Source organism: Scyliorhinus canicula, chromosome 2, assembly GCF_902713615.1.
Source record: "Scyliorhinus canicula chromosome 2, sScyCan1.1, whole genome shotgun sequence".
Taxonomy (NCBI): domain Eukaryota; kingdom Metazoa; phylum Chordata; class Chondrichthyes; order Carcharhiniformes; family Scyliorhinidae; genus Scyliorhinus; species Scyliorhinus canicula.
Window position 1 is genome coordinate 89,732,468 of NC_052147.1, and position 14,569 is coordinate 89,747,036.

General features: G+C 48.5%; 1 protein-coding gene across 8 annotated transcripts in view; it reads left to right on the top strand.

The window, feature by feature from the left end:
* LOC119955860 (zinc finger protein 106-like) overlaps positions 1-14,569 on the top strand; it is a 131,809-nt gene that overhangs the window by 70,467 nt on the left and 46,773 nt on the right. For all 8 annotated transcript variants that reach the window (XM_038782559.1, XM_038782510.1, XM_038782518.1 and 5 more), the window contains 5 exons: positions 1,040-1,730; positions 2,310-2,379; positions 3,578-3,732; positions 5,085-5,145; positions 5,873-6,211. In XM_038782559.1, the coding sequence (XP_038638487.1) occupies positions 1,053-1,730; positions 2,310-2,379; positions 3,578-3,732; positions 5,085-5,145; positions 5,873-6,211 (1,303 nt within the window). In that variant the 5' untranslated portion in view covers positions 1,040-1,052. The remainder of the gene's footprint in view (positions 1-1,039; positions 1,731-2,309; positions 2,380-3,577; positions 3,733-5,084; positions 5,146-5,872; positions 6,212-14,569) is intronic.

Consider the following 14,569-nt stretch of genomic DNA (forward strand, 5'->3'; position numbering starts at 1 on the left):
ACTGCACAAAGCTTCCGAGTCCGCCAAAGATTTGTCCGCTGCTAGTTTTTTGCGTTCTTTCCCTTTTCTTTTTGGCATATGGTCGGTGCGCGAACCCTGTAGCACAGATCCAGATTGCTTTCCTGCAAAAATCTCCCAAAGAATCTGGCAAAATGGGCTCAAAAATGTGGATCCTGGTCGGAGCTACCTAGTGAGTGACCTCTCTCTCACATCCTGCCTCCGCTAGTCCCACAAAGGCACAGTTCATTGCTCATTCTCATCCACAGCTCAAGAGTTAAGTGAAAGGAGTATCATGCTAGGGAAGGTATTAGAGGTCATGTTTGCTCCAAGTTGGATTAAGTGTCAAGTCGAGCATCATTCCGTGGCTATTCAATGCGATGGGGTCATAAGGATGTGCTCTGCCTAGTGATCAAATGCTCCTGACAAGAATGGAAGCTCATTGCTGTGAGAAACAGGCCAGAGATGAAGTGGTTCCCCATTAACAGAAACCTGGAGGGATCCTGGTAGCGCATACAAATTGATTTGGGAATGTGGGGGGGGGGGGGGGCGGTTTCCAAAAAATCCTCTCATCCACCTGCTTCTCAAAGTTAACTTGCCAGACTGCAGGCCAGGCGGTAACTGGGCACATGCAGACTAATGTTGAATATGGGTCCGGAACTCCTCCCCTAACTAGACATGCCTCTTTCTTATTGCACACTCATTTGCTTTCCCTTTCTCTTTTTCTACTCCAACCCCCTTTCTCCTCCCCCCATCCCCTCACCTTCCTTCCCTTTCCTTCATACATATTCCGCCTGCTGCCTATTTCTCCTCTGTCCCTTGCCCTCTTCCCTCTCTCCTTCCTCTCACCCCCCTCTAACTATCCTCCCCAGCACCCTATATTGTTCCCAGATACATGAATATTTTCTGATTCCCCTCTTGTAGGACAAGGTTGGAAGGGGCAATAGCTGTAACTGTTCATGACTGCTCTGGTCAAAGAGCATTTGGGTATACTGTACCTGGTCACTGGTTATGGTATTATAATTTGATTTTTTTTTTCCAGGTTTGGGATTGAGATGGTTCCCTCTGTGCAGACCGGCCTGGATGTTCTGGAGCTCGATGAGGATGAAAACTTATCCTCTCTGGAAGGTTTTCAGTGGGAAGGGATCTCCATTGCGCCAACTGGAACCATCCGGAAGCGCAGCCTCTCTGAAAGCAGTGTGGTCACAGACAGACGGTCGATTTACAGCCTGTTTGGTGATGAGCTGAAAGATTTGGAGGGTTGCAAAGGCAATGAATGTGCTCCCAGCATTCCAAACAGCCGACTACCTCCAATACCTCCAGGACCAAACTCATCGGCTTGCCAGGCAAAATCATCCACCTGCGACAGCCCTGCCTTCTCCAAGGCATTCCAGTTTGGCAGCACTGGCAACAGCTCGCTGCCTGACACCAGCTCTTCAACCCACGGGCAACGTTATGTGAAGACCGAACGCGACTCAAACTCACCTCTACCATTTGAGAGCATTTCCACACACAACAATGGACTGGGAAAGAAGTACCTCATTCCCACCAGTGATGGCTCTTGTGGGCAGAGCACTCTTGAGGCAGATGAGTCCAAGGTTTTCGCCCAGCAGAGTTCTTCAGCTGCAGTACAAGGACTGAATGCAGCAGATGGTGCAACTGATAGCAGCTACACATCTGGGGGTGAACTCAATGATACTCAAACCCTGGGGAAGAAAAGAAGAGCAACAGCTGTAAGTGACTAATTCAATGCTGCTTCACCACATTAGGCAGAATTACAGTGAGTGTATGGGGTAAAAACAGGTTGTTCAACACAACTGGTCCATGCTCCACATGACCCTCCTGCCATCTCACCGTCATTTCACCCTGTCAGCAAACCTGTTGTTTCCTGTGTTTGTTCATCTAACTTCCCCTCCAGTCTATACTCTTCGTATCTACTCTGAGTGGTCATAGATCCACATTCAGACCGATCTCTAGGTAGAGATGTTTCTCCTGATCTCCTAATTGATGTTGAATCTCTTATCATTGCTTCCCATTTTAGACACCCATCCCCTCACTCTTTCCTCTTCATTACGCTACATGTATTGCATTCACCTTGAGGTAAAGAGACCGTTTCAACAATGCAACTGTTCTTCATGACCACTGTTAACTACTCAGATTATGTTATTTAACTATTAGCTGGGCTTGAGCTAATCCAGCAAATGAGATGTCAAATCCCAATCATTTGTGCAATTGATCTTGGCAATGTAGTATCTAGGACGATAGGTTGAATGAGCTCCATGTGATCAATTGATTTTTCTCCGCTTGTGTAGGATGTTTTGTCTTCAGAAGTCCCTTGTTTGGAAAGGAAGAATAAGAGAAGGAAACTCAAAAGCAAAAGAGGTAAGTACATGTCTCTTCTGGATTACTTGTGATTGGAATATACAGATCAGCATCTGGTGATTCTGTTAGAATAGCCCCAGTAGACTCAAAATATTCCATCTAATTCTATGCTGTTGTTGTGCTGACTTCCCCTCTTTTCTCCACATGAGCTGTAGTGGGGAGACCCTCAACCCCGACTTGTGCAGTTAATGATGAGTGCCCCTCTGGAGCTTTGTTTACATTTCCAATCAATCTGCAACCTGATCTTGTGCTGCCTTGCCATTTTATTTCTCTAGACCACTCTAACTTGTCTATCCTCAGCCTCCACAGAGAAGCTCCACCAGAGGAACAGCATCTTCTCTTTCGATTAGAAACTTTTGCAGCTTTCCGGACTAAACACTTGAGTTCAGCAATTTGATACAATGACTGCTCCTGCTTTATTCAGGCAGCGGTTTTGCCCTTTAAACATCCGCAAGATCTATCTTTTGTTTCTTTGTGTTGCATGACCATCCCCTTTGCCTCGCACCATCATCCATTTGTTATTCAAACTCTTCTGTCTTCCATCCTATCACAGAACTTTCCTTTTGGTCTTTGCCCTCACCTTGAAAGCTTTTCACGAACTTCACTTGCTCTAAACCAGCTTAAAACCTGTTCCATCACCAACCTTTTGCAGTTCAGCCTAAAGGTCATCAACCTAAAATGATGATCTGTTTTTCTCTTCACCAATACCACCTGACTTGCTGAGTATTTCTTGCATTAGTCTCTTAATTTCAGCTTCCCAGCCTCTACAGTATTTTGATTTTGTACTAATGGCCCATGCAGATCCTTGTCTGTTCAGCAATACAGGTCTGCATCTGAAAGCCAAATGAGAGGCTTGCAATTCAAAACCTTAGAAATATGGAAATTTATAGTACACCAGGAGGCCATTTGAGCCATCATGCCTGTGCCCTGTCTCTAAGAAAGGTATCCCCTCAGTCCCATTCCCACACTGACTCACCATCCAATTAACCGTGACAAAGCAGTTGATTCCAGTGTCTTCTGGACTTCATAAAGATTTATACTGCAGCCAAACATGACACAATATTCCATCTATTGGAGCAGTTGGACACCAAGCAGATGACTCCCATGTGTTCAATGTGCAATCATGATCTCACCCCCAGTAAGATGTAAGTTTTGTTAAAGTGGATCAGGACCCAACATGTCAGTCATCTGATTCCAGAAAGGTGCCAACTGGACCAGTTGCTGAGCATTTCTCTGCGGGAGGATGAGTTGAACAAGACATTGCAAGGGTTGGATGGTAACCTGCTGCAGGCACGTGCTGCACTTCAAGCCGCTTACATCGAAGTTCAAAAGCTGTTGGTTCTCAAACAACAGGTACTTTTGGGATGATGCCACCGTTATAATGGAATAAAAGTTGTTTCGCAGTTAAACTAATGAACAGGATGTGATATTTGACGAGGTCTAAGAGGCATTGATGGGATAATATATTTGTTAATGCAAATGTGTGTGCGTGTGGGGGGGGGGGTTGATAACAGGACTGGTGGGATATGACGTTTGTTAGTGTGGTGGCCGGCAGCGGGGAGGGTGGGTTGTGGCGCACAATAGCCTCGTGTTCTCTGCCCACCCCACCCCTCGGACTTTGGCCTATTGTCATAGAGGTTTAGAGCATAGAACAGGCCCTTCGGCCCAACTTGTCCACTCTGCCCAGTTTTTACCACTAAGCTAGTCCCAATTACCCGCATTTGGCCCATTTCCCTCGATACCCATCTTTCCCATTTAACTGTCTAAATGCTTTTTAAAAGACAAAATTGTACCCGCCCCTACTACTACCTCTGGCAGCTCGTTCCAGACACTCACCACCCTCTGTGTGAAGGAATTGTCCCTCTGGACCCTTTTGTATCTCTCCCCTCTCACCGTAAACCTATGCCCTCTAGTTTTAGACCTTTACCTTTGGGAAAAGATGTTGACTATTTACCTTATCTATGTCCTTCATTATTTTAAAGACCTCTAATAAGAATAATCTTTATTAGTGTCACAAGTACACTTACATTAACACTGCAATGAAGTTACTGTGAAAATCCCCGAGTCGCCACACTCCGGCGTCTGTTCGAGTACACAGAGGGAGAATTCAGAATGTCCAATACGCCTAACAAGCACGTCTTTGGACTGTGGGAGGAAACCGGAGCATCCGGAGGGAACCCACACAGACACTGGGAGAGGGTGCAGACTCCGCAGACAGTGACCCGAGCCAGGAATTGAATCTGGGACCCAAGCGCTGTGATTATTATCACTGACAACTAGCACAGAAGGGTCACCAACCCCTCCTCGTCAGAGCTACTAGGGGTGGGAAGGAAATGAGACCTTGCCAGCAGCACCCAAACCCTGAGAATGAATTTTAAAAATTCCTCTAACCTAGTTTTAAAACCTGATCTATTTGGTGCCCTCTCAATCCTTTATTCCTTTGATAATACAGAAATATATTGAAATATATTATTATGGGTGACTCCTGAACTTCCCCCCTGAAATGGCCTTGCGAGCCACTCACTCGTGAGCATTCACAGCTGGCCCACAAATGCTACCTTGCCAGTGATACCCAAATCCCATGAAAGGATAAAGAAAAACAATACTTCCGAATGATAATATTGTGAGAGTTTTCAGTGTTCACAGCACTGTGAACACTAGATGTTGCCGTTTCTCATTGCACCCTATTTTTATCTTCTGCACAGATCACCCTGGAGATGAGTACACTGAGGGGCAAGAGAATCGAAATCCTTCAGGGACTGCAAGGTGTATCTCAAAGATTCTTTCAGTCAGCAGAATTTGGCAGATAATCCAGCCAGGGCAGAACCATGAGGAGTTTCATCCCAAATTAATTCGGACCCTGGTTTCGGATCAGGCATCCCATTCATCCCTGTTGGATTAAGAATAGGATAAACTGTGCTGTTAGGAGAGGGATGGACAGGGAAAGCATTAGGAGGAGAATGGATGGGCGGGAGCTTTAGAAGAGGAATGCACAGGGGAGACATGAGGAGGGGAATTGATGGGCGGGGATGTTAGAAGAGGGCTGCACAGGGGAGACATGAGGAGGGGAATGGATGGACGGGGATAGACAGAGATGGAGGGGGCCTTTGGAGATATATGATTGGGGAGGGCAGACGCTGGGTAGGAGGGGGAAGGTGTAGCTGGTTAAGAGCGAGCCAAGTGAGAGGGGTGGTGGTGGGTGAGGATGTGGGGTGAGGGTTGCTGGTTTAGGAGCTGAGGTGCTTGTTAGGAAAGAGTTGGGGCAGGATGCTGTTTTGGGGAGGGGCACTTGGGAACACTGGCATAAGAGAGGGTCAGGCAGTGAGGTTTGGTTATGAGAGAGCTAGACAGGTGGCTGGTGTTGGTGGAGGCAGGACGCCAGGACTGTTGTTCATGATGCTTCCTGTTTTAATTCATGTTACTGTACTCTGTGTCTCTGGTTTGTACATAACAGTTGGTGCATTTCTGACTGAATTATTTTTGTCATCTGCAGAATCCTATGATCCTTCTGGGGAACGACTGCCAGTCAGCTCAGCAACCGAAAGCAACCGCAGCAAGCTGCATGGTGACGCGACTGAGCTCGCTTTCCAGAACCCATTCTCCTTGCCCTTACTGAGCAATTCGTCTCCCAGCCCCAGCTCCACCTCACAGCCACATACCAACGTCGAAACAGCCCCTGCTTTCCGTTCTCCTATGGAGAATGCCCTTCCTGCCAAGCCGGACACCTCCATTAAGCAGGAGCCCATCTCTCCGAAAAGGACAGAGGGGAATGTGAAAGACCCTTGGATGCCGAGCGACCACTTCCACAACACTTCAGGAACCCAGAGCAAAGGTAGGTTGTGGCAGAGGTAAAAACAAATAATTGCAGCACATTTTAGATATTGTGTCTGTCACATGGCTGGCAATGCAACGCCAGTTAAGTACTTGGTGCACTCACTGTAATGTGGGAAATGTGGCAGACAGTTTATGTACAGCAAAATTCCACCAACAGCAGAGATAAATAAACAGATGATCTCTTTAAGCGATATTGGTTGAGAGATAAATATTGGTGAGGGCATTGGCAAAACCTCCCTCTGCGCTTTGTGAAATGGTGCTATAGGATCATTTAAAACTATTTGAGAGGGCAGATGAAATGAAATGAAAATGGCTTATTGTCATGAGTAGGCTTCAATGAAGTTACTGTGAAAAACCCCTAGTCGCCATATTCTGGCGCCTGTCCGGGGAGGCTGGTACGGGAATCGAACCGTGCTGCTGGCCTGCTTGGGTCTGCTTTAAAAGCCAGCGATTTAGCCCAGTGTGCGATAGACCTAATGTCCCCAATTTCCATTACTCAATCAATAGTGTCCATGCCTCCAGCTGTCCAGGTCTCTGAAAACCTTTCCTACACCACCCCCATCTCTCCTACCTTAGGATGGTCCTTTATTTTTTTTTAATAAACATTTTATTGAGATATTTATGGTTTTATAACAATAACAGAAGTGTACATACAGATGTAAACATAGTGCAAAAGCCATCTTCCTCCCTCGCAGGTACCACCTTTCTTACACTTTAATCTAAACTGAACTAAACCCACCCCCCACTTCTGCTGATGGTTAATTTTCCCCAAAAGAAGTCGACGAGCGACTGCCATCTCCGGGCGAACCCTAACATTGACCCTCTTAGGGCGAACTTGATTTTTTTCCATACAGAGAAAGCTAGCCATGTCCAACAGCCAGGTCTCCGCCTTCGGGGGCTTTGAGTCCCTCCAAGCTAATCGTATCCGTCTTTGGGCTACCAGGGAGGCAGAGGGCAGAACGTCTGCCTCTTTCTCCTCCTGGACTCCCGGATCTTCCGACACTCCGAAAATTGCCACCTCTGGACTCGGTGCCACCCTTTTATTAACACCTTGGACATGGCATCCACAAACCCCTGCCAGAATCCTCTCAGCTTCGGGCATACCCAGAACATATGGACATGGTTCGCTGCTGCTCTTTCCCCCCCCCCCCCCAAAAGAACCTGCTCATCCGGGCTACTGTCATGTGAGCCCGATGAACAACCTTGAATTGTATCAGGCTGAGCCTGGCACATGTTATGGATGCGTTGACTCTACTCAACACATCTGCCCAGAGACCATTCTCTATCTTGCCTCCTAACTCCTCTGCCCATTTGTGTTTCAGCTCCTCAGTCTGCGTTTCCTCTGACCCCCATGAGTTCCTTGTAAATGTCAGAGACCCTCCCTTCTCCCACCCACATTCTGGAAACTACCCTGTCCTGTATCCCGCTTGGTGGTAAGAGCGGGAAGGTTGAGACCTGCCTGTGCAGGAAATCTCGCGCAAACTCATTTCCACCCGTTAGTTTGAATTTCTCCTCCAGCTCCCTCAGGCTGGGACAGTTCCCCTCTATAAACAGATCTCCCATCCTCTCAATCCCTGCTCTCTGCCATCTCCGGAACCCTCCCATCCAGCCTCCCCGGGGCAAACCGATAGTTATTGCAGATTGGAGACCAGACCGATGCTCTGTCTGCTCCCACGTGTTTCCTCCAGTGCCCCCAGGCTCTCAGGGCCGCCACCACCACGGGGTTGGTGGAGTACTGTGCCGACGGGAATGTTACCAATGCCCCCAAACCATCTCTACTCGCTCCCACGTCGACCCCCCAACCCCCACCACCCACTTCCTAATCATGGCTATATTCGCCGCCCAATAATAATTACGAAAGTTCAGCAGCGCCAGCCCACCCTCCTCCGGCTATGCTCCAGCATCCCCTTTTTTACTCGCGGGGTCTTACCTACCCACACAAAGCCAGAGATCACCTTGTTGACCCGTTTAAAGAAGGTCTGTGGAATAAAGATGGGGAGACATTGAAACACAAACAGGAATCACGGGAGGACCATCATTCTCACTGTCTGTACCCTCCCAGCCAGTGACAATGGGAGCATGCCCCACCTTTGGAAATCTTCCTTCATTTGGTCTACTCGTCGGGCCAAATTTAATTCATGTAGCCGTTCCTATTCCCATGCCACCTGGATGCCGAGGTACTGAAAGCTTCCCCCTACCACTCTTAAACGGCAGCTCCCCCAATCACCCCTCCTGCCCCCTTGCCTGGATCACGAACATCTCACTTTTCCCCATGTTCAATTTATAACCTGAAAACCGGCCATATTTCACCAGAATCCTCATACTTTCTTCCATCCCTTCTAGCGGGTCTGAAACATATACAAGCAGGTCATCTGCAGATAGCGAGACTCTGTCGTCGCCCCCTACCCCCGACCAACCCTTTGAGGCTCTCAGCGCAATTGCCAGCGGTTCTATGGCCAGCGCAAACAGCAGTGGGGAGACGGGGCATACCTGCCTAAAATAGCCCGATGTCAGCCTGGTCATCCGTACACTTGTCACGGGCACCTGATACAGCAGTCTGACCCAGTCGATGAAGCCCAGCCCAAATCCAAACCACCCCAGTACCTCCCACAGATAGGCCCATTCCACCCGATCAAATGCCTTCTCTGCGTCCATTGCGACCACTACCTCCACGTCCCTACCCTCTGGGGCATCATGATTACATGCAGCAGCCTTCTAATGATGGCCGCCAACTGCCACCCCTTAACAAATCTCACCTGGTCCTCCCCAATCGCGGCCGGAGCGCAGTCTTCGATCCTAGAGGACAAGATTTTGTCCAACAGTTTGGCGGCTACATTTAATAGGGAAATCGGTCTGTAGGACCCGCATCACTCCTGGTTCTTATCCCGCTTCGGGATCAGTGTGATTGTGGCCTGTGACATCTTCGGAGGAAGCACCCCTCTCTCCCTTGCCTCACTAAATATCCTCATCTGCAACGATCCCAGTATCCCAGAGAACTTTTTATAAAATTCCATTGGGTGTCCGTCTGGTCCTGGGACTTTACCCGACTGCATGGCCTTCAGCGCTTCTGCTATTTCTTCCAACACGATCGGTGTCACCAGCCTTTCTACCAACCCATCGTCCACCTTCGGGAACCTCAGCCCCCCTAAGAATTGCCTCATTCCCTCTGGCCCAGCTGGGGGTTCTGACTCATCGAGCCTGCTATAAAACTCCTTAAACACCTTATTAATCCCTGCTGAATCTCCAACCAGGTTCCCATCCCTGTCCCTTACTTTCCTGATCTCCCTGGCTGCCTCTCTCTTTCTGAGCTGCTGCGCAAGCATTCTGCTGGCCTTCTCTTCATATTCATATATCTCCTCCCCCCCCCCCCCCCCCCCCCCCCCCCCCCCCCTTGCCTTCCTCAGCTGCTCCACCACTTTGCCTGCAGTTAACAAGCCAAACTCCGCCTGTAGCCTCCATCATTCCCTTAAAAGCCCTGCCTCTGGGGTCTCCGCATATCCCCTGTCAACCTGAAGTATTTCCCTTATCAGTCGGTCCATTTCTGCTCTGTCTGCCTTCTCCCTGTGGGCCCGTATCAAGATCAGCTCCCCTCTAACCACCACCTTCAGCACCTCCCAGATCATTGTAGCCGAGACTTCCCCCATATCATTAACTTCCAGATAGTTCTGGATATATTTTTTCACCCGCCCGTACAACTCATCCACGAAAAGTCCGACATTCAATCTCCAGTGCGGGCGTTGGCCACCCTCCTTGCTCACCTGTAAGTCAATCCAGTGCGGGGCACGATCCAAGACCATGATCACTGAGTATTCGTGTCCACTACTCCCGTCAGTAAAGCCCTCTTCAAGATTAAAAAGTCAATCCGGGAGTACACTTTATGCACGTGTGAGTAGAAGGAGAACTCCATCCCTCTCGGTTGCCCAAATCTCCATAGGTCCACTCCCCCCCCCCCCCCCCCCCCCCCCCCCCCCATCTGATCCATAAACCTCTTTAGCTCCTTTGCCATTGCTGGCACACTGCCTGTCCTTGAGTTCGACCGGTCTAGCCTCGGGTCAATGACGGTGTTGAAGTTTCCCCTCCCCCCATGACCAACTTATGTGAATCCAGTTCCGGGATCTTCCCCTACATCCTCCTTATGAACTCCACATCATCCCAATTTGGCGCGTACACATTCACGAGCACCACAGGGAGCCCTTCCACTACCCACTTTCCATGATGTAACGGCCGCCCACATCCGCAACTATTCTTTCCGCCTCGAATGATACTCGCTTGTTAATCAGGATCGCGACCCCTCTAGTCTTAAAGTCCAGTCCTGAGCGAAAAACCTGTCTGACCCATCCCTTCCTTAATCTGATGTGGTCCCTTAATCTAAGGTGCATCTCCTGCAACATTGCCACGTCTGCCTTCAGGCCCCTCAAATGCGCGAACACGCGTGCCCTCTTAACTGGCCTATCAGTCATCACCTTTCTTGGGCCAGTCTCCAGTTCGCGCCCCACGCATCCGCAGGCCTCCTGGCAGCCTCCGCCCCCAACCTCCCTCTTGTCTTCCAGCAAAAAGTCCCTCCCCCTTTTCTGTTGGGCTCTCAACATCCCCACCTCCAACTCCACTGCTGTTTGGTGTTCCTCCTGCTCAGTCAGTGCCTTCTCCACTTTCTGGATCGCCCGATCTTGAGCATCCAGGTTCCAAGCATTCCTGTTTCTGCTTGGCGAAGCCTTCCTGTATGAACTGCATCAGCTGCTCCGTCGACCGCTGGGCCGTCGAGCCAGAACTCCGGTCGTCTGCCATGCTTTCTCCCGCTGTAGCCTCAGCCCAAGCCTTCTCCCTGCGCCTATTTCTTCCTTTGTGAGCACTCCTGGTCCGCACTGATTCCTCTTCACAATTGCATCCACCAGCAATTTTCCAAATCAAATCCGACAAAAAATCAGGGAAAAAGGTCCAAAGGTCCAACCCGAGCGGGAGCCACCAAATGTGCGACCTACTCCTTCATAGCCGCCACCGGAAGTCCTTAGGATGGTCCTTTGAAACTAACACTTTGAAAAAGCTTTTGGTCAGGGATCCTAATATTTCCTCATGTGATTTTGTCAGTGTATGCCTATTAATGTTCATGTAAAGTGCCTTGAGGTCCCCCACTACGTTAAAGGCACTAAAAAGTTTGTGTTAGGTGGTGAACCCTAAATTATTTGGGCTTGTTACTATGTCCAGGGCTGTTGCTTCACACCTCTCCCACCCCTCTGATCCTCCCTAAATCTTCCCTCTCATGTAAACGCCCCAGCCCCATATTCTTAACCATCTCCTTGACCTTGCCATCTCAGGTAGTCTCAGCACTCCCGTCATATCAATCACGGGTAAGGTCAACTCTGATCATTTCATGGAATCATAGTATTTGCAGTGCACAAGGATGCCATTTAGCCCATCGGGTCTGCACTAGCCCTTGGAAAGAGCACCCTACTTAATCCCACACCTCCACCCTATCCCCGTAACCTAGTAATCCCACCTAACCTTTTGGACACTAAGGGGCAATTTATCATGGCCAATCCACCTACCCTGCACATCTTTGGACTGTGGGAGGAAACCGGAGCACCCGGAGGAAACCCACACAGACACGGGGCGAATGTGCAAACTCCACACAGACAGTCGCCCATGGCCAGAATTGAACCCGGGTCCCAGGAGCTGTGAGGCAGGAGTGCTAACCACTGTGCCACCGTGTTGTTTATTTGTAGCACTTTCCATTTACCCCTTCCTCACCCTTGAAATAAGTATCACCCTACTTATTTGCTCAGCTGTACCTCACGTCTACTTTAGATGCTGTGGTCTCAAATTTTTTAAATGCTTTCTCTCACCCTGGCAGTTTGCTCAGGCCCACCTCTTAGCTCCACTTCCTTAAGTTCAGAAGAAGCAGACTTGAAAGATTATGACAGGCTACTGGTTTAGTCATCCACCATCAGATAATAATCTTTATTTGTGTCACAAGTAGGCTTATATTAACACTGCGATGAAGTTACTGTGAAAATTCCCTAGTCGCCACACCACGCTGCCTGTTTGGGTACACTGAGGGAGTATTCAGAATGTCAAATTCACCTAACAGCACATCTTTTGGGACTCTGACTGGACCATGTAAAGCACAATCCGATCCTGTTTTCATCTGTTAAGACAGCTCACTTTTCCTGAATCATCCCGAAATGCAAGATAACACTGGCTTCTTTCTCTTATGCAAACTGTCCCCTTAAACCCCTTTTCCCCTATCTTTTCCACTCTCAGCTTCAACAGGCAGTTCGGGGAGCCATGGACTCCTTTGTCACGACAGTTGAGATCCTCTGGTCAGCCTTTCCTTCTTTACTTCTTTCAAGCTTTCCTTCCTTCCGCTAACCCACTGAGCCAAATTTCCTTAAGTTTCGCTTGCCCAGCCCTGAACTCCCATCTTTCTCTTAGTCTCTCTTCTATCTTCTCTCAGGCCCTCTTCAGTCTTTTCCATAAAAGCCACCTCATACTCTCTTGACCCTATTTCCACAAAATCATTGAGCAACCAACTCTCCTCCTCTCCCCCTGCACCCCCCATACCCACTATGTGAGCTGATATTGCTAATCACTCTCTATTTTCAGATGTTTTTCCTCTTTTCTAAATCAGGCGTCATCACCCCCAACCAATATGCCAGCGTCCTTGCAAACGACTGTCCCTTTGCAACCAAAGATGTGCAGGTTAGGTGGATTGGCCATGCTAAAAACATTGCCCCTTAGTGTCCAAAGATGAGCAGGTTAGGTGGGGTCTTGGTGGGGTGGGTGCTTTTTCAGAGGATTGATGTAGGTGGGCCGTATAGGCTCCTTCTACATTGTAGGAATTCTGTGGATCCCCCCCTTTCCTCTCCAAAGTAATTGAATGTGTTGCTACCTTCTAAATCTCTGTCTCTTTCACAGTTACTTCATTGCAGTGTTAATATAAGCCTACTTGTGACAAGTAAAAGATATTTATTATTATTTTACTGGCACTCCCATGTCTGAATCCTTCACATCGGGTTTCTGCCCCTGACACAGTACCAAAACAATTCTTAGCAAAGGCGTAAGTGACGTGCTGTGTGACTGATATAGGTAAACTATCTCTCATCCTTCTCAAACTGTGCAGCATTTGACATGGTTGGTCACACCATCTCTAACATCTGTCCACTGCCATCTAGCTGGCTGGGGAGGGGACCACTCTCACTTGTTCCTATTCTTAGATCTGCAATCATAGCCAAACTGTTACTTTTGATGCCTTCTCCTCTTGCTCCCACGCTTAACCTTTGGTGTTCCCCAAAAAATTGTCCTTAAGCTCCCTCCTATTTCTCATCTGCATACTGTCCTTGAGGACATCATCCATTGACAGCATTCAACTGATCTCACCACTACCTCTCTCGCCACTGTAATCGCTGACCTATCTTGACACTAGCGCAAGCAGCATCTTGATTTTAAAATTCTCATTCATGTTTTCACATCTTTCCTTGGCCCTGGCTAACCCTATTCCTGTAATCTCCTCCAGCTCCACAACCCTGTGACATATCTAATTCTGCTGTCTTGAGCATTCTCAATTTTAATCGCTCTGCCATTGCTGATGGTGCCATCAGTTGTCTGGGACCTACACTCTATAGTTCCCTTCCTAAACTATCCTGACGTTCTACCTTGCTTTCCTCCTTTAAGACTATCTTTAAACTTGCCTCTTTGACAAAACCGTTGGCCATTTGACGTAATACCAAACGTATTACCAAAAAAAAGTCAAGCAGCGTGCCTTAATGACTATCGTCCAGTGCCTCTAAGATCCATCATCATGAAGTGCTTCGAAAGGTTAGTCATGGCACGAATCAACTTCAGCCTCCCGGATTGCCTTGATCCACTACAGTTTGCCTACCGCTGCAACAGGTCCACAGCAGACGCCATCTCCTAGGCCCTGCACAGTACCCTGGAACACGTAGATCACAAAGACACCTATGTCAGACTCCTATTTATCGACTACAGCTCAGCCTTCGACACCATTATTCCTACAAAACTCATCTCCAAACTCCGTGCCCTTGGCCTCGGCTCCTCCCTCTGCGACTGGATCGTGAACTTTCTAATCCACAGGCCACAATCAGTAATGATAGGCAACAACACCTCCATGATCATCCTCAACACTGGTGCCCCACAAGGCTGTGTCCTCAGCCCCCTACTGTACTCCTTATACACCTATGACTGTCCTCAGCCCCCTACTATACTCCTTATACACATATGACTGTGTGGCCAAATTCCCCTCCATCTCGATTTTCAAATTTGCTGATGACACCACCGTAGTGGGTCTGATTTCAAACAATGACGAGACAGAGTACAGGAATGAGATAGAGAATCTGGTGAA